The sequence below is a fragment of the Balaenoptera borealis genome (genome assembly GCF_965194805.1).
Source record: "Balaenoptera borealis genome assembly, chromosome: 20".
Classification (NCBI taxonomy): Eukaryota; Metazoa; Chordata; class Mammalia; order Artiodactyla; family Balaenopteridae; genus Balaenoptera; species Balaenoptera borealis.
Genome location: NC_138879.1, coordinates 54,573,252 through 54,598,010, shown reverse-complemented (window position 1 = coordinate 54,598,010; position 24,759 = coordinate 54,573,252). Strand labels below are relative to the sequence as shown.

Sequence of the window (24,759 nt, the reverse complement as noted above, 5' to 3'; positions counted from 1 at the left end):
ATTAGTGCACTTACCAGAAAGACCCCACAGAGCTGCCTTGTCCCTTCTGCCCTGTGAGGACACAGTGAGAAGACAGCCGTCTATGAACAAAGAAGCGGGTCCTCACCAGACACTGCATCTGCTGACGCCTTGATCTTGGACCTTGGCCTCCAGCACTGTGAGAAATACATTTCTGATTGTAAGCCACACAGTCTAGGGTATTCTGTTATAGCAGCCGAAATAGACTAAGATAAAGATCATTCCGAAAAGTATTACACAGTGCCTTGACTTTGGAAATGGAAGGGCTCAGGGTCATTGTCACTCTTACAAAACTTTATATTGGAGAGTGTTTTATAGTTCACCAGCCACCTTTCAATGCATTGCCTACTTTAGTTTTTCCAACGGGACTGTAGGATAAGCAGACACCTTTTTTCCTGTAGGATAAGGCAGACACAGATGAGGAAACTGAGGCTCTGGCTATAAGAGCAGAGCCTGGGCTACCATCCCCATCACTTGCTTTTCAAGCTTAGTTCAGGACCTGCTTACTCAGCTCTGCCCCCGCTGTCTGTGCTCCACTGTGTGTTAATGAACATCCATCGCCAGCATCTTAGAAACACCTCTGGGCTAAGGCACTTTTTATTTTCTTGAGTCTTTTTTAGTGATTCTCCCAGATCCCTCTCCCCGCCAGTGTCGACTGTCACCTGGCACTTCCTCCTGCTGTCAAGATACTTGTCCCATATACTATGGACTGAAAAGCTAGCGAAGGAAAATTAGTTTCTTAGAATTGTTTGGAAACGGTGTGAATATGCTCTCACTGAGATTCTGAAGGACTTTCCTAAGAGTTAGGTATATGGAAGAGGCTCGGGGACTATACCTCCTTTTTTATTATGGAACTTTTCAAACTTATAAAAAAGGAGAGAATAGAATAATGACACCCCACCCCCACCCCCGTTGAAGCAGCCCGCCTTCTACAATTAACATGGTACATGCATTTCTTGCCTTGTTTGTTCAAAATTCCATTTTGCTCAGTTCTTGTTGAATTCTGGATTCCTGAAGTATCTGGATATTCCTGTACCATTATTATCACTTTGAATACCCAGAGAGGAGGACCCCTGTCGTGCACCCTTTCATTTCTTAGCTGTCACTCAAGATGCTGGCATGGGCAGGTCTGAAAGGCAGTTTGCTACAAGGTTCTCTGGAAGCACCTTGAGTCCTGCCCCATCTCCAGGCTGCACCCAGGGTCCTCGCAGAGTAGTTCACACTTCTCAGGCTCTGACCTCCAGGTGATCACAGGAGAGCATTTGCTGACTGGGAAATCCTGCTGGGGAAGTCAGGAGGAATGTAAACCTGTGTTCTGTTTCCTCCCCAAGGTTGTTCTGGAAGACTCTGGAAGGAATTTTTATTAGTCTAGAGGGTAAATAAGCATGAATTCCACCCGCTTATGACACCAAGCCTAAAAGTTTCCACACACCACTCTCTGCCTTCTCAAATCCCAGATTTGGGTAAAGTCTCTTCCAGTCTGAACCCAGCCCAGGGCACACTCGCTAGAGCTGGACTCTTGACCGAATACATTCACCAGATGGCCTCCTGTGAGCCAGTCCTTCCCATGATCTCCCGAAACAGGTATCGCCACCCACCCCATTCCCCACTCCCGCCTTCTGCAGATGAGGAAACGGAGTTTCTGGGAGGTGAAGTCATTTGTCCCAGCCATGTAATTAGTAAGCAAAAAAGTTGGGACTCGGATGAGCCTAATAATTATAGTCATTGAAGAGACTGTTCCTTTTCTGTTGTGACTAATTCCGAATTTATTTTTAGTCTTCAAAAGAATGGAGACTCGTGGTGGGGTTTTGTTCTGAGCCAGAAACGTGCTATTCCTGACAGTTTTCCCAGGCCAGCCCCCTTTCCCACGAGGAAACCAACAACCAGCAGGGAGGTCATCCGTGTGCATTTTTTCAGAGCTCAAGATTCCCCAGGGATTTGTGTCCGCCTAAGCGACTTTGGAGAACTATTTTCACACCTTGATAAGAGGGACAGCACCTCCAAATGAAAACCCCAGCCTCAGCCACGCTGCTGGGGAAAAAGAATTAGGGTCTAGCTTGTCTTTGGGGTAAGAGAAGCAGGCTGGATGGTAATCAAAAGCCCATCCTGTGTGTGTGTGTGTGTGTGTGTGTGTGTGTGTGTGTGTGTGTGTGTGTGTTTACTTCAAAGACAGCAGAGACCAGGAGGGGCAGCAGTTCTCAGAAACCTCTCAAATTTCTTTTCTAAGCTTCCAGAGAGCCCAGCCCACGTTGGGTGGATTTTTCCAGGCTTCACATATGTTAATAGCCGCCATCAAGTTAGAGGTGGGTCTTGGCCCTGGAGGCTTGCTGCCTCTTTAATGTGGCTTTGCCTCTCTCTGCTGGGCTCCTCGGTGGATATTTTGTTGTTATTTACTCCCAAAGGGGAATATCACTTCCTTACTTCCAGCTGCCGCCAGGGTCCTGTTGGAATGGGGCAGGCACTCCTTTGCCACCCACCTGCCAAGGACCGATGTAAAGATGGACTTCTTCTATTTCTAAATGTTATTTTTGGTCCCACAACTGACGATTTCTCTGTGGCCTTTCTTTTCTTCTCTCCTCCCCTTTCTCTTTTCTTCTCTTCATGCTTCTTTTGCAAATGAATTTCACCAGGGAAGCGGGGTCTGGCCAGAGTCGGCTCTGCCTTCAGAGCCTGGTGGGTGGGTGCGTGTGGGTGGTGGATGGAGTGGGGGAAAGCAGGGCTGTCTTTTCTCTTCCGTCCTCCCTCCCTGGTCTCTCTCCCCCTCCCCTTCTCGCTTCTATCCCATCCCTTTTCTCTTATTCTATAGCCTCCGTCTCTCCCATTCCCCACAATGGCTTCCTCTCCTCGTTTATCTATGACGTCTCTGCCTTCCATTTTCTGCCTGCCTCTGGCTCCGCTTCTGCTTCCCTCGACATCTTTTTAATTGGTGGTGCCTGGCCAAATAGGATGCAAATGCAAAGGCTTCCGACTTATAAATTATAACGTTCTCCAGTGGTACAAAGACTACCTGAAAATGTCTGGCAACCTTAGTGTTAAGGATGGTGTTTCTCAAACTATGGTGTAAGGACTCCGGTAGAATAATACAGAGGTTTTATTAAAAACACAGATTTCTGGGTCCTATCATAGACCCAGTAAATCAGAATCTCCAGAAATAGGCATCATTTTTAACATGCTCCTCCATGATTCTTTTCTTTCTTTCTTTCTTTCTTTTTTTTTTTGGTGGGATCTTTCCTTGTGGCATGCAGGATCTTAGTTCCCTGACCAGGGATCAAAACCGGGCCCCCTGTATTGGGAGTGCAGAGCCTTACCCACTGGACCACCAGGGAAGTCCCCTTGGTGATTCTTATACACACTGAAGTTTCAGAATCTCTGGCTGCACCTCTGGCTCAGACTCCGCATGGGAGAAGTGGGGTGAGGATGGATGGAGCTCTGAATGCTTTCTCTTCCTTGTAGGCCCAATGCCAGGTTTTTCCCAGACTCCAAGAGAACTGGACCCATTTCTTTTTTTTCCAAAGTCATGATTCCAAAATGCTTATTTTCAGTACACTAACTTTCTTTTCCTTCCCAGTGTCTTCTTAAAGCTGATTCCCAAGATCACCGATTCCCAAGAAATGCACAAAACATCCACTACAATGCAGGAAGACAATGTTAGAACCTCTAATTGCGTATAATATATATTTTAATATAACTTTAAAAATTTTAATCTTGTGTATTATAAGACACTTATTAGTTTAGTGGTTCATGTATTTAATTTATAAGTAATAGAAATACATATATTTGGGAGTTTTACTGATAGAGGTGCACAGTCAATAAAGTTTGGAGAACATCGCTCTAGAATCAAGATACTGTATATTCTTTGAGGTCAGGGACTATATTATTTTCTTTAACAAACTGTACTGAAGCATAGCATCCATACAGAAAAGTGCACAAGTAAGTATACAGCCCGGAGAACAGCCCCGTGTAACTCACACCCAGATCAAAAAGTAGATTACTACCAGGATCCCAGATCCCCGCCCTCAATACCCTTCCCTCAAATAACGACTCTCCTGACTTCTAGGAATTTCATATAAATGGAATCATGCTATATGTACTCTTTAGTGGCTTTTTTGGCCAACATTACATCTGTGGGATCCACTTACCTGTAGCAATAGTTTGTTCATTCTCAAAGTGTAAAGTTTTCCATTGTATAACTACGTCATCATTTTGTCCACTCTGCTGTAGATGGACACTGGGCTGTTTTCAGTTTGGGGCTCGTATGAATACTGCTGCTATGCACGTTGTATATGTCTTTCCATGAACATATGAACACATCTCTTCAGTTGGCTCTATACCTAGGAGGGAAATGGATGAGTCATAAAGGAGGCTCCCTGCGCTCTGCTAAATATCGCGTTTTCCGAAGGGCTCCTCTCAGCGGTGCATGAGCGCCCCATGGGCCTCAGAGCCTCCTAATACCTGGTATTTTCTATTTTGTTTTTATATTTACCGCCTGGTGAGTGTGTATTGTTACTTCCTTCTGATTTTTATTTGCTTTTTTTTTGATGATTAATGAAGTTGAGCACCTTTTAATGTTATTGGCCATTTGGATGTCTTCTTTTATGAAACGCCTGTTCAAGTCTTTTCCCTTTCCTCTATTGCGTCATCCATCTTTTTCTTCTTGATTGATAGGAATTCTTTACATATGCTCCATACTTATCTCTCTGTCCCAGGCCCAACACACTGTCCATTTGATAGCACGGGCTTAATAGCTCTTCAGGTTTTTGCTGAATAAACTGGCACATGGGTGTGGAAGAGCATCCTTGTTTTTTTTTTTTTAATTTTAAAAATATTTATTTTATTTATTTATTATTTATTTTGGCTGCTCCGGGTCTTAGTTGCGGCATGCAGACTTCTTAGCTGCGGCATGCATGCGGGATCTAGTTCCCCGACCGGGGATCGAACCCGGGTCCCCTGCATTGGGAGCACGGAATCCTGCCCACTGGACCACCAGGGAAGTCCCAGGGCATTCTTGTTGAATGAATGAGGCCTTTGCATATTTTTGTTTATTTTTTGGTTTATGTTAGCAGCTTTACTGGAGTATGATTTACATACCAAAAAATTTACTTGTTTTTAAGTGTACAATTCAATGATTTCTGGAACTGTGCAGAACCATTACCACAGCCCAATTTTAGACCATTGTCATCACCTCAGAAAGAAACCTCCTGCCCCTTTGCTTACTCCCTATTCACACTTCCATCCGCAGGCAACTGCTAATCTCTTTACTGTCTCTATAGATTTGCCCTTTCTGGACATTTTATATAAATGCAATCACACAATACTGGCTTCTTCCACTTGGCATGGTGGACGTCTTTGAGGTGCATCCGAGTTGTAGCCTGTATCAGTACCCCATTCCTTTTTGTGGCTGAGTGAGTAGTCCATCGTATGGGTATACCACATCTTCTCTATTCATCAGTTGATGGGCATTTGGATTATTTCCACTGTTTGGCTCTTAGAAATAGTGTTGCTGTGGATATGCACTGTAAGTTTTTGTGTGGTTATTTGTCTTCATTTCTCTTACGTAGATACCTAGGACTAGTGCTGGGTCATACGGTAAATTTATGTTTAACTTTTTAAGAAATTGAAGTCCTTGTATTTCACTGCCATCCATAGGCTGCTGGTGCAAGGGCATATGAGACTGTCTCAAGTAGAAAAGAAATATCCGCCAGCACACAGTTATCAAGTGCAGTGTTGAGAGAAAGCTAAGAAAAAGGGAGTAAAGCCTGACCTTGGGAGTTTACAGTCTAATCCAGATGGTCTAACACATGTGTTTATAGAGTAACTTGGCAATATGGAAAATCTGAATCTGCACAAAGGTCCAAACTATCTGTGCAAAACGAATTGAGGAAGTACTGAATGCCTACTTTTTGCAATCTTAGGCTTTAGGAGGGATAGACGGAAATTTAAAACAAACATGTTATCCCTCCCCTGAGTTACTAAGCATCTAATCAGTAATATAAGACTTAGTTATCAAAGAAGTTAAATAATTAGAGATTTAAATACAAGTTCAAGATAATAACAGAAGATGTGGGCGGTGAGGGTGGGGGGAGGAAGACAAGGAGGAAAACAGATAAGGGAGAAACTCATCTTTCCTTCAAGATCTTGTGAGAAAACAGAAACCCAGAGTGTGTTCCTTTAAAATTTTTGGCATTCCAAAGATGTAAGGGTTTCCACTTCTATTACTGCCCTGGAAATCTTAGTTCAAAATGAAGTGTTGGATAATAAATAACCAGGACCATTGGGCTAGGTAGATAATAATGACTGCTAATATTTGAGTACTTAATGTGCCCCTGATATAGGGCATTTTAGTCCCATTTAAGCCTTTGATTAGGTCAGTTACTTTTTAAAATAATTAATTAATTAATTTTTAATTTAATTTTATTTTTGGCTGCGTTGGGTCTTCGTTGCTGTGCGCGGGCTTTCTCCAGCTTCCGTTGCGGTGCGTGGGTTTCTCATTGCGGTGGCTTCTCTTGTTGCAGAGCACGGGCTCTAGATGTGCGGGCTTCAGTAGAGTTGTGGATCGCAGGCTCCAGAGCGCAGGCTCAGTAATTGTGGCTCACAGGCTTAGCTGCTCCGCGGCATGTGGGATCTTCCCGGACTAGGGCTTGAACCCGTGTCCCCTGCATTGGCAGGCGGATTCTTAACCACTGCACCACCAGGGAAGCCCAGGTCAGTTACTTTTAGTGATTGTTTTCTGTATCAAATTTTGCAGCTCTGCTTTAAGGGACTCTTAGTGGTGACCGTGGTCAAGAGTTTGTTTCCCCATGATTGTAGACAAGCAAGGGTTTGTGAATTTGCAATTGATGGAATATGATAAACAATCTGCATTTGTCAACTTGCCCATGGCCAGAGGCCAGGCTGAGGCTGCTAGGGCAGATGGCTTAAATGCAGAATCTGGCTCAACAGTGTTTCTCAAAGCTCGGGTGGGCCTGGGCATGAGCATTTAACGTTACTCAGGTGACTCTAATGAGAACCACTGATTCAAAGTGTGGAAAGAGATCTTAAGGCTCTGGTAGGCCAGCTGGGCTGGTTTTGTAAAGGTTATCTACGGAAGCATAGTGAGAGATGAGGCTGGGGGAGGTATTGTGGAGGCCCTGAAATGCACAGGCTGAGAAGTCTAAGTTTAATGTAAAAGGTAATAGGGAGCCATGGAAGGTTACTGAGCAGGATGTAAGCATAGGCAATTAGAAGTATACAGAGAGATTAAAGGGTTCAGCTATTTACAGTTTAGGAAATGGAATTTAAGTTTTCCTATAGAGTAGGCGAACAAAGAAAGCTTTCTTTTACTTCCAGGCCATCAGTTCAAGGTCAGCTTCCTTCAGCACCCAGGTCCACTGGTACCAGCAGAGCAGGAGCTTGTCCCAAATGAATTTTGTAGGTACCTGGCACATTGCGTGGAACGTGGCAGCCTCCCACTAATGTCTGTTGACTGAGTAAATGAGTGTAGACTCCTCAGCCTGGCCCATCTCGATTTCAGGAGAGCTGGTACCCTGGGCCAGCCTCCCCTTTGCATGCACAAACGACGGGGGCTGATCCTCTCACCTTCCCCTCTTCTCCTTTTATCCGGAATGATCTCCTTCCAATTCTACCAACTCGGATTCCGACTCCGTCGCCTCCCCGCTCGGTCCCTCCGGTGTAACCCGCTGCCACCTGGCTTCCCGGCTCAGGCGCCCGGCTTCAAATCTGTCTCTCACCCATTGTCCAGTTTCCGGTGAGTCAAATTCAACCCCAGGTTCAACCCCTAGTGACGGCCACAAACACATTCCCTCACAGGCACCCCGGAGGAGGCGCCCGCCCACCTCCGCTCCGGCCACAAGGCCTACAAAACGCTTAGAGAGAGGCGTTTCTACCCCCGCGGCTTTCGGTGGTGCGGCTGTGAGCCGGAAGACCCCTCCCCAGTGACCCGCCCGCTCGGCTAGGGAGCGCCCGGCCCTCAGCGGGCGTGGCCGCCGCGGTCCAGCCCCCGCCCAGTCCCGCCCCCTCGCGCCGAGAGAGCCCCCGGCAGGCTACCCGGCCGCCAGCCCCTTCTCCACGTCCGCCGCCACTCCCTCGCCGCGGAGCCGGGCCGAGGGGGATGCTCCGGGTCCCACCTCCGCGGGGAGCTGCGCATTTCCGCGCGCCAGGGCGGCCCCGGCTCTGGCCGGCCCTCGCGGCGGCCGCCCGCGTTCCGCGTCCCCGGGAAGTTGTCTCCGGAGCCCGCGGCGCCTGGGTCTCCTCCCCCTGAGCCCCGCCCCCCCACGGCCCGAGCTGGGAGCCGCGAGCCGCCCGGCCCGGGGGCGTTGCCGCTCGCTCCGAAGCCAGCAAGTCTCAGCTTCCCTGAGCGGGGCGCGCGTCCCCCGCCTAGCCGGGGACCCCCGCGCACCCCCGAGACGGCGCGCGCCCAGAGCGCGGGAGCCCGGAGCGCCGGGCGCCTGGGACCCCGCGGAGCCGCTGCCCAGACTGCGGGGCTCGGCAGGGATGCAGGCTGCGCTGTGAGCCCGGGCGCCAAGGCCATGTCCGGCGCCCGCTGCCGGACCCTGTACCCCTTCTCCGGGGAGCGGCACGGCCAGGGGCTGCGCTTCGCCGCGGGCGAGCTCATCACGCTGCTGCAGGTCCCGGACGGCGGCTGGTGGGAAGGCGAGAAGGAGGACGGGCTCCGCGGCTGGTTCCCGGCGAGCTACGTGCAGTTGCTGGAGGTAAGCGGCGAGGGCCGGGGCTGGGAGACCGGCGCGCTCGCATACCTGTTGCCCGCGCCCGGGAGGCCGGAGCCGCCCCTGCCCGAGGGGCGCCCCGGGGGCCGCCCATGCGCGCTCGACGCAGAGCCGCGCGCTCCTGGGGGCGGCGGAGGCGGCGGGCGCCTCTCCGGGCGTGGGCGGCGCGGGGCTCGTCCTCCGAGCGCTCCCCGTGCCGGGCCTCCCGAGCACATCGTGGCCGCCCTGAGGAAGCGAGAACTTGTTGCCAGTGTGAGTTCGGGAGCTGGCGGGCGCGTTCCGGCGGTGGCCGGGGCCGCAGGAGGGTTTCGGCGTCCGGCGGTCCAGGGAAGACGCACGGAGGATGGGGCTGGGAAAAGTGGCACCGCTTGGGCCCCGGAGCCCCGAGCCTGCCGGCCCGTGGACGGTCGTGCTGCGGCGGGTCAGCTGCCTGGCCGCCTCCGGGCTGCCCACTTACTGGTCAGCTGAGCCTGGCTAGCCACCAACCCGAGCCCCATCAGCAGGCTTGATCCAGGGGTGCCGCAGCCCCCGGCCAGCGCCCCGTCCCCTGGCCCAGCTCCCCGAGGCCAGGGTTCAGAGCCTGAAAAGTGGCTTGTCCTGGGGTTCTGGCCTGGCCCCGGGCTTCACAGGACCTGCTGAGCCAAGTCGGCTGGCTGTTTATTGTCTGGGTGACAGTTGGGAGGCCTCGATGTCCTCTCATCGCCGAGCTCATGGTCATAGCCTGAGTGGGATTCTTAAGTTCCTCAGGTCCTTTGGTGGCGTGTGGGGTGGGCTTTTACAGGGTGTCCCCTTTAGTGAAAGGCTGCCCGACGCCAAGATTGTTGTGAAGCCTGTGAGTAGACGGAAGTATTCTGGCAAAACTGTCCAAATCATAGAGACTGAACTGATTAATAATTTACCCTCCCCCCCCACCTACTTCACAAAGAACAAAGTAGCAAATTTTGACTGAAAATGCTCTGTGCAACTCAAAAAAGACAGAAAGAAAGCTAGATAGCGGCGAAACGGTTATGGGTGAGTTTGCCTGAGAAATATCCTGTGGAAACATTATCAAAATAGAGCCTGGCCTCTTAGAGGTACGTGATGTTTCTTTCAGGTCCAGAGAACAAAATCCCTCCTACGTGGGCTAGTAGTATTTGAGCAAAGTTGAGGCTGGAAGGCGCCTTCCTGGGCTGTCAGCTGAGCCTATTCGGGCACCTTCGTGGTTCTGCCATTTGGGAACCTGGCTACCTGGGAGAGGTTCAGGTGTTCCTCAGCTTTCCTAGTTCCCTTCCTGAGATTCAGGTGTGGACGAAAGCAAGTGAATTGCTTCTTACGAAGACCTGGAGCCTCCTTGTTTCTAGCCCAGCAGCCCTGGCAGAGACTCCTGTTGTGGAGTTCTCTGGTGGCCACGCTTTTCCAGGAAACACTGATGTGGAAATTTGGCTGTTGGATGTCTGGTGAGGAGTGTCCCTGGCTGGACTCAGCCAGCTGTGTGTTGGGTGGGGGTGAGTCTGGTGGGTCTGTCGGCTGTGTTAGCAAGAGCGAAGTGTCTTTGCTTTTTCTTCCCGGGAGGACAGAGAGGGTGAATCACACCACCCAGGGGACAAGCAGAGTGACCAGCTAGGACAGCTGTGGGCGTGTCAGTCACAGTTTGTGGCATGTACGTTGCCTAAGGTGCTTTCAGACAAGTACCCGCCTGTGTGAGTAGTACCCCTAGAGGGGCTTACGTTTGTTAAGCACCTACGAGGCACCAGGCGTGGTCCATGCAGCGTCACCAATTCCCCAGACAGCCCTGGGAAGGGGGAGGCACTCTCCCCATTTTACAGGCAGGCAAACTGAATATGAGACAGGTGAAGGCAGTTGGCCAGGGAGTAAGGCTTGCGTAGTTGGTTAGCAGCTCAGCTGGCTGAATGCTACCCTCTGTGCCTATGTCTCTTTTCAACCCAATATCCTTGGCTCAGCTGTACCAGAAGGCAAGTAAAGAAAGGGTCTGGATCCCTGTGGGAAAGGGCCAGTGCAGCTCCCGAGGTCTGCCTGCCAGTGAGCACATCCATAAGGGAGGCAGGGCTGCTGGGGCTCCAGTGAGGGCAGCTGCTCCTTCCTACCTGGAGCATGTCTCCTGCGAAGCCTGGAGTTTGATTTCACTCAGAGCCAGCTGGTTTTCCCACAGGTGGAGACAGGAGTGGGCCTGAGCCCTGCGACTCTTTTCAGGGCCAAAGCAGACGCAGCTTCCACAGGGAGGATCGTAGATCAGGCCCTTTTGTCTCTGGGAACCTCTTCCCTGAGCAGGCTGGACCTCAAGGCTGAGGCTGGGGAGGGGTGGAGGAGATGCAGGTAGGGTCCCTTGGAATGGGGTGACTCCCCAAAGACAGGCTGGGTTAGGGGAGAATGCAGAACTCCTGAGGGGGTTGCCGGTGGTGGACTGGCCAGCATATGGCACTGGAGGAGTGCCAACCAGGTGTTAGTGCAGAAGCCAGGAGGCCAGGGAAGGGCCCACTTACTAGAGGTGGTAAGCCTCTGCTAGTGGGCGCCTGGCACTGAGCTTGCTGGGGGCATGGAGTTCAGAAGGCCAGGGGAGCTGTCGCAGATACAAGTACAGACAGAAAGGGCTACACCAGACTCCTGCGGCAGGAGTGGGATGGCGGGTGCACCACTGAGAATGGCACTACCAGCATAACCCCCACCCCCGTGCACCGTTTGCTCTCTGGCGGAAAGAGTGATGTCAGGAAACCCCATCTTGGCAAGAGTGTGCTAATGATTGAGGGCAGTGTGTGCAAAATGCACACGCTCCGAGGATTTCCTCCTTGTTCGTATGAAAAAAGGGGAACTGAGAGGCCCTGGTTTGCAGGAAGCATACCCCGTGGAGGGGAGTTGGGAGCTAACTGAGAGGGCCCAGAGATCCACCCTGGTGGCCAGCCAGCCCCTGCGGAGAGGCCAGTTTGGTGGAGGTTCTGGTCCTGGTTCCTGGGGAAATCTCTTTGGTCAAGACCCTAAGGAAATGGGGGGACAGGGCAGAACATACTTAGCTTGCAGAGGGCGGCCTCCAGGAAAACCTCTGCCAAGCAGAGCTGGGGGGAGCCCTGGTGGGCAAGGACTGGCCACAAGGATCATGCTATTCAGTGAGTGGGGCAGCCTTCCAGAGGGTGCCAGGAGGAGGGGAGCCAGCTCCCCCCAGAGAAGGGAGGAGGCCTCACGGGTAAGACCCACGGCTGCCCAGGAGTTATCAAGGCCCTTAGATAAAAGCAGCCAGAAACATCTTTCTTGAGGGTCTGTTCAGCCATGAAGAGGTCAAGAATCTGAGAGAGACATGGTCTAGGAGGAAATGAGGTGATGCTCTTCCCTCGAATGGAGAGAAGAAATGAGGGGTCTGGAAGATACTGTAAGGCATCTGCAAAAACCACCAGAGCTTTGGGGAAATGATTCTTCAGGGTAATAAGATTGGAATGCATACACAACAGAGCTTTCCTTGACGGAGGTGCTGTTCTCAGAATCCACGAGCTGGCTGCAAGGTCACTTGCAAGGTACTCAGGTACTAACAGAATATGACGCTGCCAGCTGAACTAGTCAGCCGCAGAGGGTCACCCTTGCACCTCCTTCTCTTCACCTTCTGTTCTCCCATTGTGGGTTCAGGTGATTGTGCTGCAGGAGTTTACAAGGTGTGGCTGGGGCAGAGAGATGCGGGGCTGGGGAAGTGGGCTGTGCTGTGGATCATTGAGGGATAGTGTTTTACCCATTGCTGTGTAACAAGCCACCCCAAAACTTAGTGTCACAAAATCACCATTTGTTATTATCTCACACATTTCTATGGGTTGACGGGGCTCAGCTGGGCGCTTCTTCTGCCGGTCTATCTTGGTGTCTCTCATGCATGTGCAGTTAGATGGTGGCCGCAGCTGGGGTCCTGGAGGCTCAGCTGGGCTGGAACCTCCAAAATGTGTCTTCACTCACATGCCTGATGCCTTCCGTATGGCCTTTCTCTCTGCCTGGTGTCATCCTCGGTGCCTTTCTGCATGGCCTTTCTCTTCAGCAGGGCAGTTGGAGTGTTTAACATGCTGGCTTCTTGACACAAAAGTGCAAGTTGCCAGGTCTTCTTAAGGCTTAGGCTCAGAACTGGCGCACACTTCTGCCACATTCCGTGGGTAAAGTGAGTCACAGTGTGGGAGGGAGGTGCATACAGGTGTGTATACAGCGAGGCGAGGTTCATTGAGGGCTGTTTTGCAGACTAGCTACCTCAGAAGGGTAGGGAGAACACCCTGGGACAGGTGATCCATTAGAGAGGAAGCAGTGCCAGGCCAGACCGTTGAGAGAGCCTCGGGGGGGGTAGAACGAACAGATTTGGCCATTCTGCTAGGAAATTCTCCATCGCCATCCTTGGAGGTTTTTGTTGTTGTTGTTTGTTTTTGTTTTTAAAGACGCCAGGGATTTCTTTATAAAGGCCACACAATAAATGGTGCAGCTGATATTGAAACTAGATTTTCCTGTCCCTGAAGCCTGGGTCTGTCCCCTGGGCCACTGACAAACCAGCCCAGCGTTTTCAGGTCGGGGCTATTTGGTGCTGGTTGTTAATGGACATGGTGCATTCGAGCTGCCTGACATCTAGTAGATGCTTGATACGTTACACAAATTGATTTTAGTACAGGGCCTTTCTTTCTGTTACGTGGAAATTACCTAAAATGGGTGTGACCTTGTTCCTCACACCCGTATTTTTTAAGGCGGTCGTCAGCTCTTTCACGAAAAGTATAATTAGGGCTGGTGGTTTGCGGAGCATGTAGCTGTGACCGAAAAGATTAAGGTGCTTTCTGCCGTCTTCATGAAGTCATCCTGCCCTTTGATTTGGGGGCTGTGGCCCGCGTTTGTGGCTCCTGTGCTGTGTGAAACTCTACCTTTGGCCCATACTCTGTCTGCCTCTGATCCGGAGGAGCGTTCCCCTCTCCGCACCGCTCTGTGCTCCCTCTGTGCTGGTCCGGTCAACTGGCCACCCCTCAGGACTTCAAAGCGGTCGGCAGGGCTTGTTGGATTCCCTGGATTCGGGGCATCTTCACAAAAGTTCCCTTAGCAACAAGTCGGCAGGAATCCCTGACATGTGTTAACCACCACGTGAATCCCTGCGGTCCATTACCAGCTAGAAACATGAATGAGATGCTGACCCGCTTGTACTCGTCCCAGCCTGAAAAAGCCCAGCTTTTATCTGACAGCCCGGTCGACCTCATCTACGAGGACGGATGCTGGTCCCTACGTGGCTGGTGAAAGAAGAGGTTTGGTAAACCAGGAAGGCTTGGGTACAAGTTAGGTGTCAGGATTTTTGTCGGGCCACTCCAGGGGACGGCGTTCTCCCAGCAGCCAGGCGGCACGTGGCAAGGTTTCTAACAGAATGTCAGCACGGGTCCCCCGGTCCTTAACTGCAAAACGAGTAGGTTCCGCTCTTTCCTACAGCGGCAAGGCTTCTGGGTGGTGTTTGTCCCCATGGAGAGAAGTAGAAATGGTGGCCAGCAGGTCGGCCTGGCTTGTCCTTTGGAGGACCAGAGCATGGGTGACATTGTGTAGGTTCAGTTGCGACAGGTGTGTGAATTGTGCCAGGTTCATGTGGATTCCTCAGAGGACGGAGCCACCTCCTCCCTCCACATTTAGTGTCTCTCCTGTCTTCCATCTGGTAAAGATCTGTTTTGTTAGGTTAAGTTCCCGGTTCACTGTATTCCCCCCGGTTCTTGAGCTGGTCTCCAGACTCAGTCCCCAGGGACTTACATGTCCAAACTAAACTCTTACTCTCTCACCTCCTTTCACTGCCTTCTCCCCGCACCCTCCAAACCCTTGTGCATGTCGCCACCATCTCTCTGCCGTGTCACCTGACTCTGCCCCCCTCTTACCTTTTCTCTCCTGTTCATTCGGGTGGCAAGCCTGGTCTGTTCTCCCTTAGAAACATTTCTCAAAGCCTTCTCCTTCTTCACTTGCATTGGCAAACTTTTTCTGTAAAGGGCCAGGAAACGTTTTAGGCTTTGCAGGCCAAGAGGCACACTCGAGTTATAGTTGCATCCCTGTGATGTATAGTGTGCTGCAGGCAGTGAGAAGCCGTGAGAGCGCCCATATGGTCTCCGTCGCAGTGGCTCAGCTCTGCCCGCGGAGCACGAAACGTGTAGAGAGGAGCCCCAAGCCAACGGGTGTGTCTGAGTTCCGATAAAACTTTATTTATGGACACTGAGGTTTGAATTTGTGCCATGAAACATCCTTCTTCTCTCACTTTGTTTTCACCCATTTACAGATGGATAGGCCATTCTTAGCTTATGGGCTGTGTGTAGTTTGCCGGTCCCTGTTCAAAAGTTGATCGATCATTCATTCAACAACCCCTAATAGAGTGCCGACCATGGGCTGTGAGCACTGCTGGAGGTGAAGCAGTGAAAGGCCTAGAAAAGACGCTTACCTTTTAGTTGGGGAGATGGTAAACTAGCAAAAAAAAAAAAAAAAATATATATATATATATATATATATATGTATACTTTTAAAGTGGTATGGGGCCAATGAAACAGGGTACTGTGACAAATTAGGGGTGTGGGGTGCAGGAAGGGAGGGGTTCCAGAAGCTGTCAGAGGAGCCTTCCCCAAGGAGGGTATGTGTGAGCAGAGACCTGAGTGACGCAGAGGAGCCAGCCGTGTGAGGATCTCGGGGGGCGTGTGAGTATTTGCACTACAGATGCAGATAACCCTGAAGAGGGGCGTATGTTTGATAGATTTGAGAGAACCAGAATATTCCAGAATGGTTAGAGAGCAGGGAGCAAGGACAAGAGAGGTTGGGATGTGACAGAGAAGGAGGCAGGTAAGTTGGATAGTTGTCTCCCCCCCCTCCCATATATGTAACTTGATTTTTCTCTACGAACTTGTATTTCGAGTCGCTATCCTGCATGGCGGAAGAAATGAACTGTCAAATAATTTGAGGTTGCTTGCCTTTCCCCAGGTTTGCATTTATGGTCTGGGGGGCTTAACTGCAAGAAGCATCATTCCAAGGGCCCAGCTGTTCCTTGATGTCCTTTGGGCATCTGCTGAGCTGTGCTCCCCGCGTGGGTCTCTCTGTCTATCCATACTTTTGCCAGAGACAGTCTCCTGTCTGAAGGGTCCCTCCATCTGGAGCTCCCTCTCCTCCTTCTCAGCAGTTTTTGGGACGACAAAATTGGAGTGTCATTCTCTGACACTGGCTGAAGTTTCTTTTGCCTCCACTGGTGTGTTGGTAAATGTTTAACAATCAGCTTTGGCGGATGGAGGGTGGGAGGTGGAGTGAGAGAAGTTCTGATTTGTCACGTTTGCCAATTTCTGGGGTGTAAATACTCCTGCCATGGCTGATTTGAAGCTACCAGTGGCTTCTTTTAATTGAATACGTTTGACATGCCATCTTGTGTAAAGTTAAGGTATACAACGTGTTAATTTGATACATGTATATATTGTAATATGATAGCGATATTTAGCACCTCTGTCACATTCCCTGATTATCCTTTCTTTTTCGTGGTTGGTAGCTTTCAGTTTGATTGACGGGTTGGCGTGCTCTGATTTGTTTTGGAAAGCTCACCTGGGCTGTAGTGTGGAGGATGGATTTGAAGCGGGTGGGGAGGGAAGCAAGCAGATGAGATAGGAAGCTGGGAGCAGGCTGGTGGGAGTGGAGATGCTGAGAGAGAAGTGGATGGATTTGGAATGTATTTTGAGGGTTGAGTCAAAAGGACTTGCTGGTAGATTGACTGGGGCGGGTGAGGGGGCCTCACCTCTGCACGTGAGTTGTGATGCACTCCCCCTGTGGTATTGTCCTCATCTGTGAATCGTCCATTCTGCCACCAGAGACCTCTTCCTTTAAAAAATGAGGTAAAAGGCAAATAAAAATAAAAAGTTAATGTCCTTAATGTAAAAAAGTTAATGTCCTTAATGCAGAAAGTTCTTTTATAAGTTATTTTTTTTAAAAAAGCCAAAAAGGTACACATCAGTACAAGAATGGGCAATGAACTTGGATAGACACTTTATAATAGAAGATGCAAAATCATCAGCATATTCAGTCTCACTAGTAGTCAAAGAACTGCACACTTTTTAAAAAGGTAGCTTTAATGAAAAGTGTCAAAATAAAAAAAGAATGAGTATTGGCAAGGGTGTAGGAAAATTGCCCTGTGCTTCCTGAAGTGTAGTTTGGCAATATACCTTAAAACCTTAACAGCGTACGTGCCCTCTGACCCAACAATTCCACATCTAGAAATTTGGATTCAGAAAGCATCTGGTAGGTAAGCTGTAAGCCTCAGAATACCCATTGCAGCCTGTTGCTAATATAGCTCAATTGGCCACACCCTACCTGCCTACCAAGAGGAACTGGTTAAAATAAGATTCACCTGTTCTTCACACAAGGACAGCCATGCAAAAGGGGCTCAGCAGAATTTTAAGAATAAAACATTTTTGTCAGTGATGCTAAGTGTTTTCATGGAGTTAGCATGGTTCAGATTTCACCTTATGACAAGGCAAAAAGAGATGGTGTTTCCAAGAATGAACTGCTTTTTAAGAGCAGAGACTGTGTCCCATGCATCCTTTTGTGCAAAGAACAGGTTGAAGGAATACTTGCCTGGCCCAGGGCCACGTTCTTTTAGATATCCTTAGTAACAGCAAATCTTTGTCTTTCGAGGGGTGAATTTGATTTTTTTGGAAACAGCCAAAATTCATTTGGAGCCACGTCTGGTGTGTCTGTATGTGTGACTGACTGTCTATCACCTTGTTGAGAAAAGGATGTAAAGCAGCTTACCAAAAAGCATACGGTATGGTAAGATAAAAGCATTAATATGTGGGGAAATCTGGGGAAAGGAGAAAATAAGATGATGGTTGGAGTGAAGTCTGAAGAGTGTAGAAGGTAACTGAGTTAAGTAATGCTGTTTGGGATTTAAAAAGAGGTCCTATCCTCAAGTCATGTTGTGTTTAAGCGGATCTCAGTGGGGGAGTAACAGAGATGCTCTGAAGGTGGCAGTGTTGGGGGCTTACATGCTGTGTCAGTCAGGATGGGTTAGGAAATGCTGCCGTAACAAACAGCCCCCAAATCTCAGTGCTTAAAAACAACGTAGGTTTGCTTCTTCCTCATGCTGCAAGTCTGTTGCGAGTTGGTTTGGGGCTGCAAGACCGTCCAGGACCCAAGATGAGGGAGCAACCACTGTCTGTAATCTTGCTGCTGATCAACAGCACATGGTTTTTAAAGCGTCTTCCCAGAAGTGACACATAGCATTTGTGCTCAGATCTCATTGATGAAAGCCCAGCCACACCTAACTTCAAGTGGGTGGGGAAATGCAATCCTGCCATGTGCCCAGAAGGAGAGAAGGAGTGAGCTGAATGTGTGTGGACAGCTCTGGTGACCGCCAGGTGTGTCCTGACTCAGGGGGATGCCCCGTTTCTGTTCCAGTTCAATCTCAGTATTTTATGGCCATGCCTAGAGTGGTGCTTCTCAAGCTGATTTTGATGCCTCTAGAGCAAGTCTTCTGGATCTTGTTGGATGCGGATTCTGACTCAGTAGGTCTGGTGAGGCTTGGGACTCTGCATGTCTGACGAGCTCCCTAGGACTTAAGCCTCAGCAGGTGCCCATGGCTCCTGAGACCAGGATGAGCTCTTACTGTGCTTTCAAATCAGCTCCCCGTCCCTCAAGCTCTCCTGGAATCTAGCGTGACGCTGGGCACACCAGTGATACTTGGCCTGATCCCAGACTTCCTGTGATTTTTTTTTTCTTTGCGGTAAATACATCTGTCGACGTTTGGTTCAACAAAAACAAATATTTATATTTGAGCACCTACTGTGTATGCCAGGCTCTCCGCAAGTCTCAGGGGATAAGTCAAGACCTGGAGCCAAGGTCTTCTCTGGAATGTGCCTCGGGGATGTGCCAGCCCCTCCAGGTGACTCTGGCAGGTGATTTCTCTCAGAGACTTCAGTTTCACACTTGTTCTGTTGGAATGAAAGCCCTTCCAGACATTTTGCATCCATTGTTCTTTCTCAAATGCCTTAGTTCCTTTGCTCGTTCCATTTGCTCGTCAGATGCACAGAGAACTCCCGGATTAGTCAACAAAAAAAACTAATTAAGTTGTAAAAACTCTTTAGAGATGATATTTCAAAAATTCTACAGAAATGAGTCCTTGTCCGAATTTAATCATAACAGAGGCTCCTTATTTTAGCAGTGGTTCATGGTAGAGTGTCATTTGTTTTTGATTCACAATATAATGTAGAAATAGAAATAGGAAGTTGGAGGCCACTGTTCTCATTTAGCAAGTGTTTTATTGATAAATAGCTACAAGCCTTTGTGGTGTTTGGAGTGAAAAATAAAACTCTGTTGAGTTTTGGATAATCAAGGACATACTTCGCACAAAATCTACTAATCTGGTACTCAGTCTAATATTTTCGTATTATAAAGAAGGTCCTGGATGCCTGGGGCCTCCCGCTTGGTGTGGGCACATAGAATCTACCTGTACAACATTACCATCTAGGACGTTAAGGACAGCACTTCTCACATATTAAGGTGCATGCAAATCACACAGGGTTCTTGTTAAAATGCAGATTTGGATTCAGTGGGTCTGGGGTGGGGCCTGAGACTCTGCATTGTCTAACTAGCTCCCAGGTGACGCTGATACTGCTGGCCTCTGAGCCACAGTTTGAGTAGGAAAGCATTTGAGTACCCTCAGGGGTTTCAGAGTGTGCAAGTCATGATTAAATTCTGGAATTAGACTGGGTTTAGTTTACTTTCTTTTTTCTGTTTCTTTTTTCTTCGTGGATTATGTGAGGCTACACAGGATCATGGAAGGAACACAGGTTTTGGAATTAGACCTCATTTTGAGCCTGTTTAATCCGAGAAGAGAGGTATGGAGATGGTAAAAAGGTAGGATGGGGGAGGGTGGTAGCTGGTGTTCCAGTTTGCCCAGAGGGGTCCCTTGATCACAGTTTCGGGGTGGAGGTGGGGCTCCAGCATGTTTTACCGTGGCCAGATGAGGAAGAGAGGTTGGGGGCCGAGTGGTGAGTGACGTGGGCAGGGTAGTAGGCCCAGGGTCTTGACTGCAGTATGAACTTGGTGGCAGAGAGAGAGCCCGGGGTGGTCTTGCCAGATACCAACTGTGTTAGGAAAAACATGCAGTGGGGCTGTGACCACCACATCTCAAGGCAGTTCATCGGTTCCAAGGGGCTGCTGGATGCATGGTGTGGTTTGGTTTGTGGGCTGGAACGTGAGCCCGGCGGCTACCACTGGTGTGAACTGCTCTGACCGTGTTCAGAGACGGGGGCAGAACCTCCCCCCCCCCCAGTCATGTGGGCCGCAGAGTGCAGGGCAAGAGTCTGGCAGCTCTGGGTTCAAATCCTGACTCAGCCGCCCCTGCTGCCTGTGAGACCCTGGGCGAGTTGCAGAATCTTCCTGAGTTTCCTAGGGTTCCTGTGCGGGTAGCTGGCATCTTGTATGCACTCTGTTAGTGGAGTGTACGTCCCACATGTTCTAGGGATCGTGCCAGGTTGAATGCTGAGAGCTTCTGGCTAACTGGGCCTCCATTGATGGGGCGCTGCTGGCTGCGAGAAGCCTCTTTCCCTGGGCCCCTCTGAGGTCAAGTACAAGGCTGGCTCGTTGCGGTGCCGTGGTCAAGGCTTTCCGGACTTCCCTGGCCGTCCAGTGGTTAAGACTCCACGCTTCCAGTGCAAGGGGCATGGGTTCTATCCCTGGTTGGGGAACTAAAGATCCCACATGCCGTGCGGCACAGCCAAGAAAATTAAAAAAAAAAAAAGGCTTTCTGACCCATGGGTACAGATCGCCTGAGCATCTTACTAAATGCAGATTTGGATTCTGAGGGTCTGGGGTGAGGCCTGAGAGCCTGCATTTCTCAAAAGGTCTGACAAGGAGATGCTGCTGGTCTTGGGCCCGCACTTTGAGTAGCACAACTGGAGAGCACCTTTGGGGGTGTTTCAGGACACAGATCCTATTATTTGAAGCGAGGGAAGCTGCAGCCTCTGGCCAGTTCTGGTTTATTTGAAACTGCTGCATGATGGTTGCCGCTGCTCAGGCTGGCCTGATTAGTCTTAATTGCTTCTCACCTGGGTCAGATGGGGCTCTGGCTGCCGGGACACACCCCGAAGAGGCTCTTATAATGAGAAAAAGGCTGTTTGTCGGGAGAGGTGACATGTAGGAGGTTGCTAAGGGACTTAGACATTCCTTTTCATCTTTGCTGGTCCTGGGCCAAAGGCAAGGTTTGCTTCAAGGGCCTGGATGGAAATTCTCTTCTGAAAGCGTTGTTATGGGGCTCGGAACAACAGGGCCCGTGTTCTAGGGCTCGGAAACCGGGGATGGTGGTTAGTGCCGCGAAGCAGGCGTCTCCCGCAGCCCCTGGATGGAGCCCTCAGGTCTACACTGTTCTGCACTTGGCCTCTCTCCTCTTGCCTGGATTACTGCCGTGGTCCCTAACAGCAGTGGCTGCTCCTTTGGTCCCTTGGTGATGCCCATTCTCTGTAGTGATGCCACAGTGATTTTTCTAGCCAGTTTGACCACGGAACGCTCCTGCTGGAGAATTTTCTTAGCTTTTTGGTTGCCTTTATGATATAATATGACTCAGCTTTGCTTACAAGGCCCTTTATAACCTGGCCGCTGCCTCCCTCCCCAGCCGTGTTTTTAGCTGTTTTTAGCATTTCTCCGTATGCGTGATGCTGGGAAGTAGCGTCACCTTGTATATAAGGCGCAGCCAACCGTGCCGGGTCACCCTGAGACAGGAGGGAAGGGGGCAGGGCACAACCGTTAAAACAACGACACAGCCGTTGAGGATACGACATAAACTGGTTAGACCCTACTAGGCCCAAGATGGCGGATGATTTGACTTCCTGTGCTTAGACCTCGAGCCTCATTATGCGCTCATTGTAATATAGTAGCATGTTAAGGACACGCCCACTGGCACCATGGCAGTTCGAGGACAAAAGTGGGCGGTGCCCCAATTCCTGGAACTCCCCATCCCTTCTCCAAGATAGAATATTCCTCCCACTCATTAGCATATGAAATTACCCAGCCCATAAAAGCTAACAACCGCATACATCCTGGGGCCTGTCTCATTTTCCAGGATGACCCCATTTTTCTGCAACAATCCTGGAATCCTCGAATGGGACTGTCCTCAGTTTGTAGACAGTCTGGTGTAGTGGTGTTCAGAGCTGAGCTGACCCGGGTTTGGGTGCTGGCTGTGTGAGACTTTGGGCCCCCTTGCTCACCTGACCTTGGACCTCAGTTTCCATATCTTTAAGACCCATATCAGAGAGTCACTGTGAAAGTTAGAATTGTGTCCTTTGTTGTAAATGCTCTGCGGGGAGCCTGGTGTCAAGGTTCCCGATATGCTGGTGGCCATCCATTACTCAGCGTTCTTGCCATTATTTTCTTAGTAAAAAAAACGTGTTTCCCCCCCGAGCGTCAGTCCAGACGTCATGGTCACCATTTCTGGTGGAGACCTTGTCTCTCTGGCTCTTGTCACCTCAACTCAGTTCCCATCTTGGTTCTTCCAGGTAAGTCCCTTTCCGTCACGTTTTGCGTCATCACTGAAGATGTGTTTGCCAGAGGAAGTCGCGGCCCTACTGTGGACAGACCCACAGCTTTGTCGTGGTATATTTCCACCACCAGCTTAAGCCAGAAATTCCTTTTCTGAAATGTCACAGTTGTCTGAACCTCCTCCCATCTGGACCCTCTCTGAGTGTGATAAACCTGCCTGGGTGTGACCAAGATTAGAATCTTAGCTGCAGGTCAGTAATTGAGGGGAATTTTATCTGAGAGCCTGTGGCAGATAAACCCGCCTGTAAAGGCAGATTTTTCTGCAGAAGATTGCATCCTGAGGACTGTGGGTAGGGTACTGCTCAGAGCGAGGTGGGGTCACAGCATCCGCGGATATTTTCAAGTTGATGTGTTTGTGATGTGGCCATGGGGCCCTTGATTCCTTCTTTCAGCCCGAATTTCTGAGCATGGCTGTTGTAGGTTCTTTGGGGGCAGGAGGGGAGCACAGTAGCGGGAAACTCTGCCTGTGCCCCTGTTCCCCTCTGCCCCGGCCCTATAATCTGACTGTTCATGGTGGCACTTGAAGGGCTTTCTGCTCGTCCTTGTCTGTCCCTACTGCTCCCGCCACCCAACCAGGGCACAGAGGAGAAGTCATCTCTCTGGGCTCGCGACAGCCCACCCAGAGGAGAGAGCAGGGAGGGTCTTCCTGCTTCTGACTCTCTCTTGTGAAAAGAGGAGACAGTCTGGTCTTCAGGAAAAAAAAAATATTGGTGTGGATCTTTTAAAGGATTCTTCTTGCTACTCAGGCTGGATGACTGATGCACGCGGATTGGGAATTTGGGATCAGAGAGACAGCGAGCTGGGGTTTGGGGGGGTTCCTGCGGACGGCAGTGGGATGAGACCTGCTCTGTGTGCGCCCTTAAGGAGCCCTGCGGAGGGCGTGGCTGCGGAGATGCTGCGGGGGTGGAGGGTTTCAGATGGGCTTCCTCTGCTTCCCCCAGGAGAAGGCAGCCAGAGTAGAAGTGTAGCCGGCTCTCTTCCTCACCTGGGCAGGGTCCCCAGTGGACCCATGCCGACCACGTTTGGCGGGTGGAGAGCCCTGCCAGTGGGGCATGTGTGGCGAATAGCCTGGCCAAAGCATCATCGGCCACTCCGGGGGGATGGTGGAGCCACCTCTGGCCTGAGCCTCCTGCCCTTTGCTTTTGACTATGTCCCCGGCCCAAGAAGATGGCTTGGATGACGCGTGAATGGGGGCAGGGGGAAGAGAGCTGGCCTGAAGTCTCCAAATCTCCCAGACCCGGGGTCACTGATGCTAGCTCCTGGGGGGGTCTGACACAGGTGCTGCTCTTCTGGCTCCACACGCCCTCCGGGGACCGGGGCCGGGGGTGGGTGGGGACCTTGATCACTCCACTGTTCAGATGACTCCGGGGGTGCCTTCAGGAAACCCTAGCGCTCTGGGGGGAGACGGTTTAAAAAGCCCTGTACCGTGGTCCGCTAAATGTCAGCATTCCTCTTTGCCCATCAACATTGCTCTGGGAGATGCCAAAGCGAGTGCCAATCTGGGTTGTTTTGGAGTTGAGTGCCAGGGGTTGGTTGGGGTGCTTCGTTACTCTAGGTGCCAGGTCTGCTTTATTATTAGTCTTGGGGAGAGGATTCCTCGGAGAAGCAGCAGAGGTGTAAATTGTGCTTCACTGCAAATCATCAGGACCCTCTGTATATTCAGCTGCAGTGGCGAGTCTCTTGCGAACAGGGACCGATGTGAAATGCGGGCAAGTTGCAAAGGGTCACCGTGGGGGCCTGCAGCCGGCATGCTGGATGGTCACAGAGCCACCTGCACTCGGCTTCCCCCTGGTTTGTCGGGGAGAGAGGGGAGGGCTGTACCCCAAGGGGGACGGCTGGAGGGAAGCAGTTTGAAGGTGCCCGATACCCCCCTGGGAGTGGACAAGTTTTCCGTTAACGTGCTTCTTTTTTTTTTTTTTTTTTAATAAATTTATTTATTTATTTATTGGAGGTGTTGGGTTTTCGTTGAGGTGCACGGGCTTCTCATTGCAGTGGCTTCTCTTGTTGCGGAGCGTGGGCTCTAGGTACGCGGGCTTCAGTAGTTGTGGCACACAGGCTCAGTAGTTGTGGCTCACGGGCTCTAGAGTGCAGGCTCAGTAGTTGTGGTGCATGGGCTTAGTTGCTCCGCGGCATGTGGGATCTTCCCGGACCAGGGCTCGAACCCGAGTCCCCTGCATTGGCAGGCGGATTCTTAACCACTGCACCACCAGGGAAGTCCCTAACCTGCTTCTTAGTAAATATTCCTTGCATTTCCACTGAGACAGGAATCCCAGGCTAGGGCTAGTGTCCCCACTCTCCCCTAGCCTTGCGTGGCCATCCGCAGTGAACTACTAAAACCTGAGTCCGACAGAGCCCTCTCCGCTGACTCTCTGTTGTCCTGGTGTCAGGATGCTCCTTGTTGGGACAAACACGGGCCTTCACAGACCACACCTGGCCTCCCGGCCCAACCTCCTCACTTGCCCTCTGTTGGCACACACCTCTACACCCTTGTGCCTGTGCACGGCTG

The 24,759-nt window shown here is 50.6% G+C and overlaps 1 protein-coding gene and 1 long non-coding RNA gene across 5 annotated transcripts in view; one reads left to right on the top strand and one right to left on the bottom strand.

The window, feature by feature from the left end:
- LOC309618878 overlaps positions 1 to 8,141 on the bottom strand; it is a 272,744-nt gene extending 264,603 nt beyond the window's left edge. The window contains exons 1-3 of the long non-coding RNA XR_014238655.1: positions 8,062 to 8,141; positions 4,158 to 4,349; positions 15 to 3,645 (exon numbers count right to left, since the gene is read on the bottom strand). This is a non-coding gene — a long non-coding RNA (uncharacterized lncRNA). The remainder of the gene's footprint in view (positions 1 to 14; positions 3,646 to 4,157; positions 4,350 to 8,061) is intronic.
- Positions 8,077 to 24,759, top strand: part of GAS7 (growth arrest specific 7) — a 205,118-nt gene continuing 188,435 nt past the window's right edge. The window contains exon 1 of one of the 4 annotated variants that reach the window (XM_082373304.1): positions 8,077 to 8,726. In XM_082373304.1, coding sequence (XP_082229430.1) covers positions 8,544 to 8,726 — 183 coding nt within the window. In that variant the 5' untranslated portion in view covers positions 8,077 to 8,543. The remainder of the gene's footprint in view (positions 8,727 to 24,759) is intronic. The other 3 variants (XM_082373301.1, XM_082373303.1, XM_082373302.1) reach the window with 3 other exon arrangements.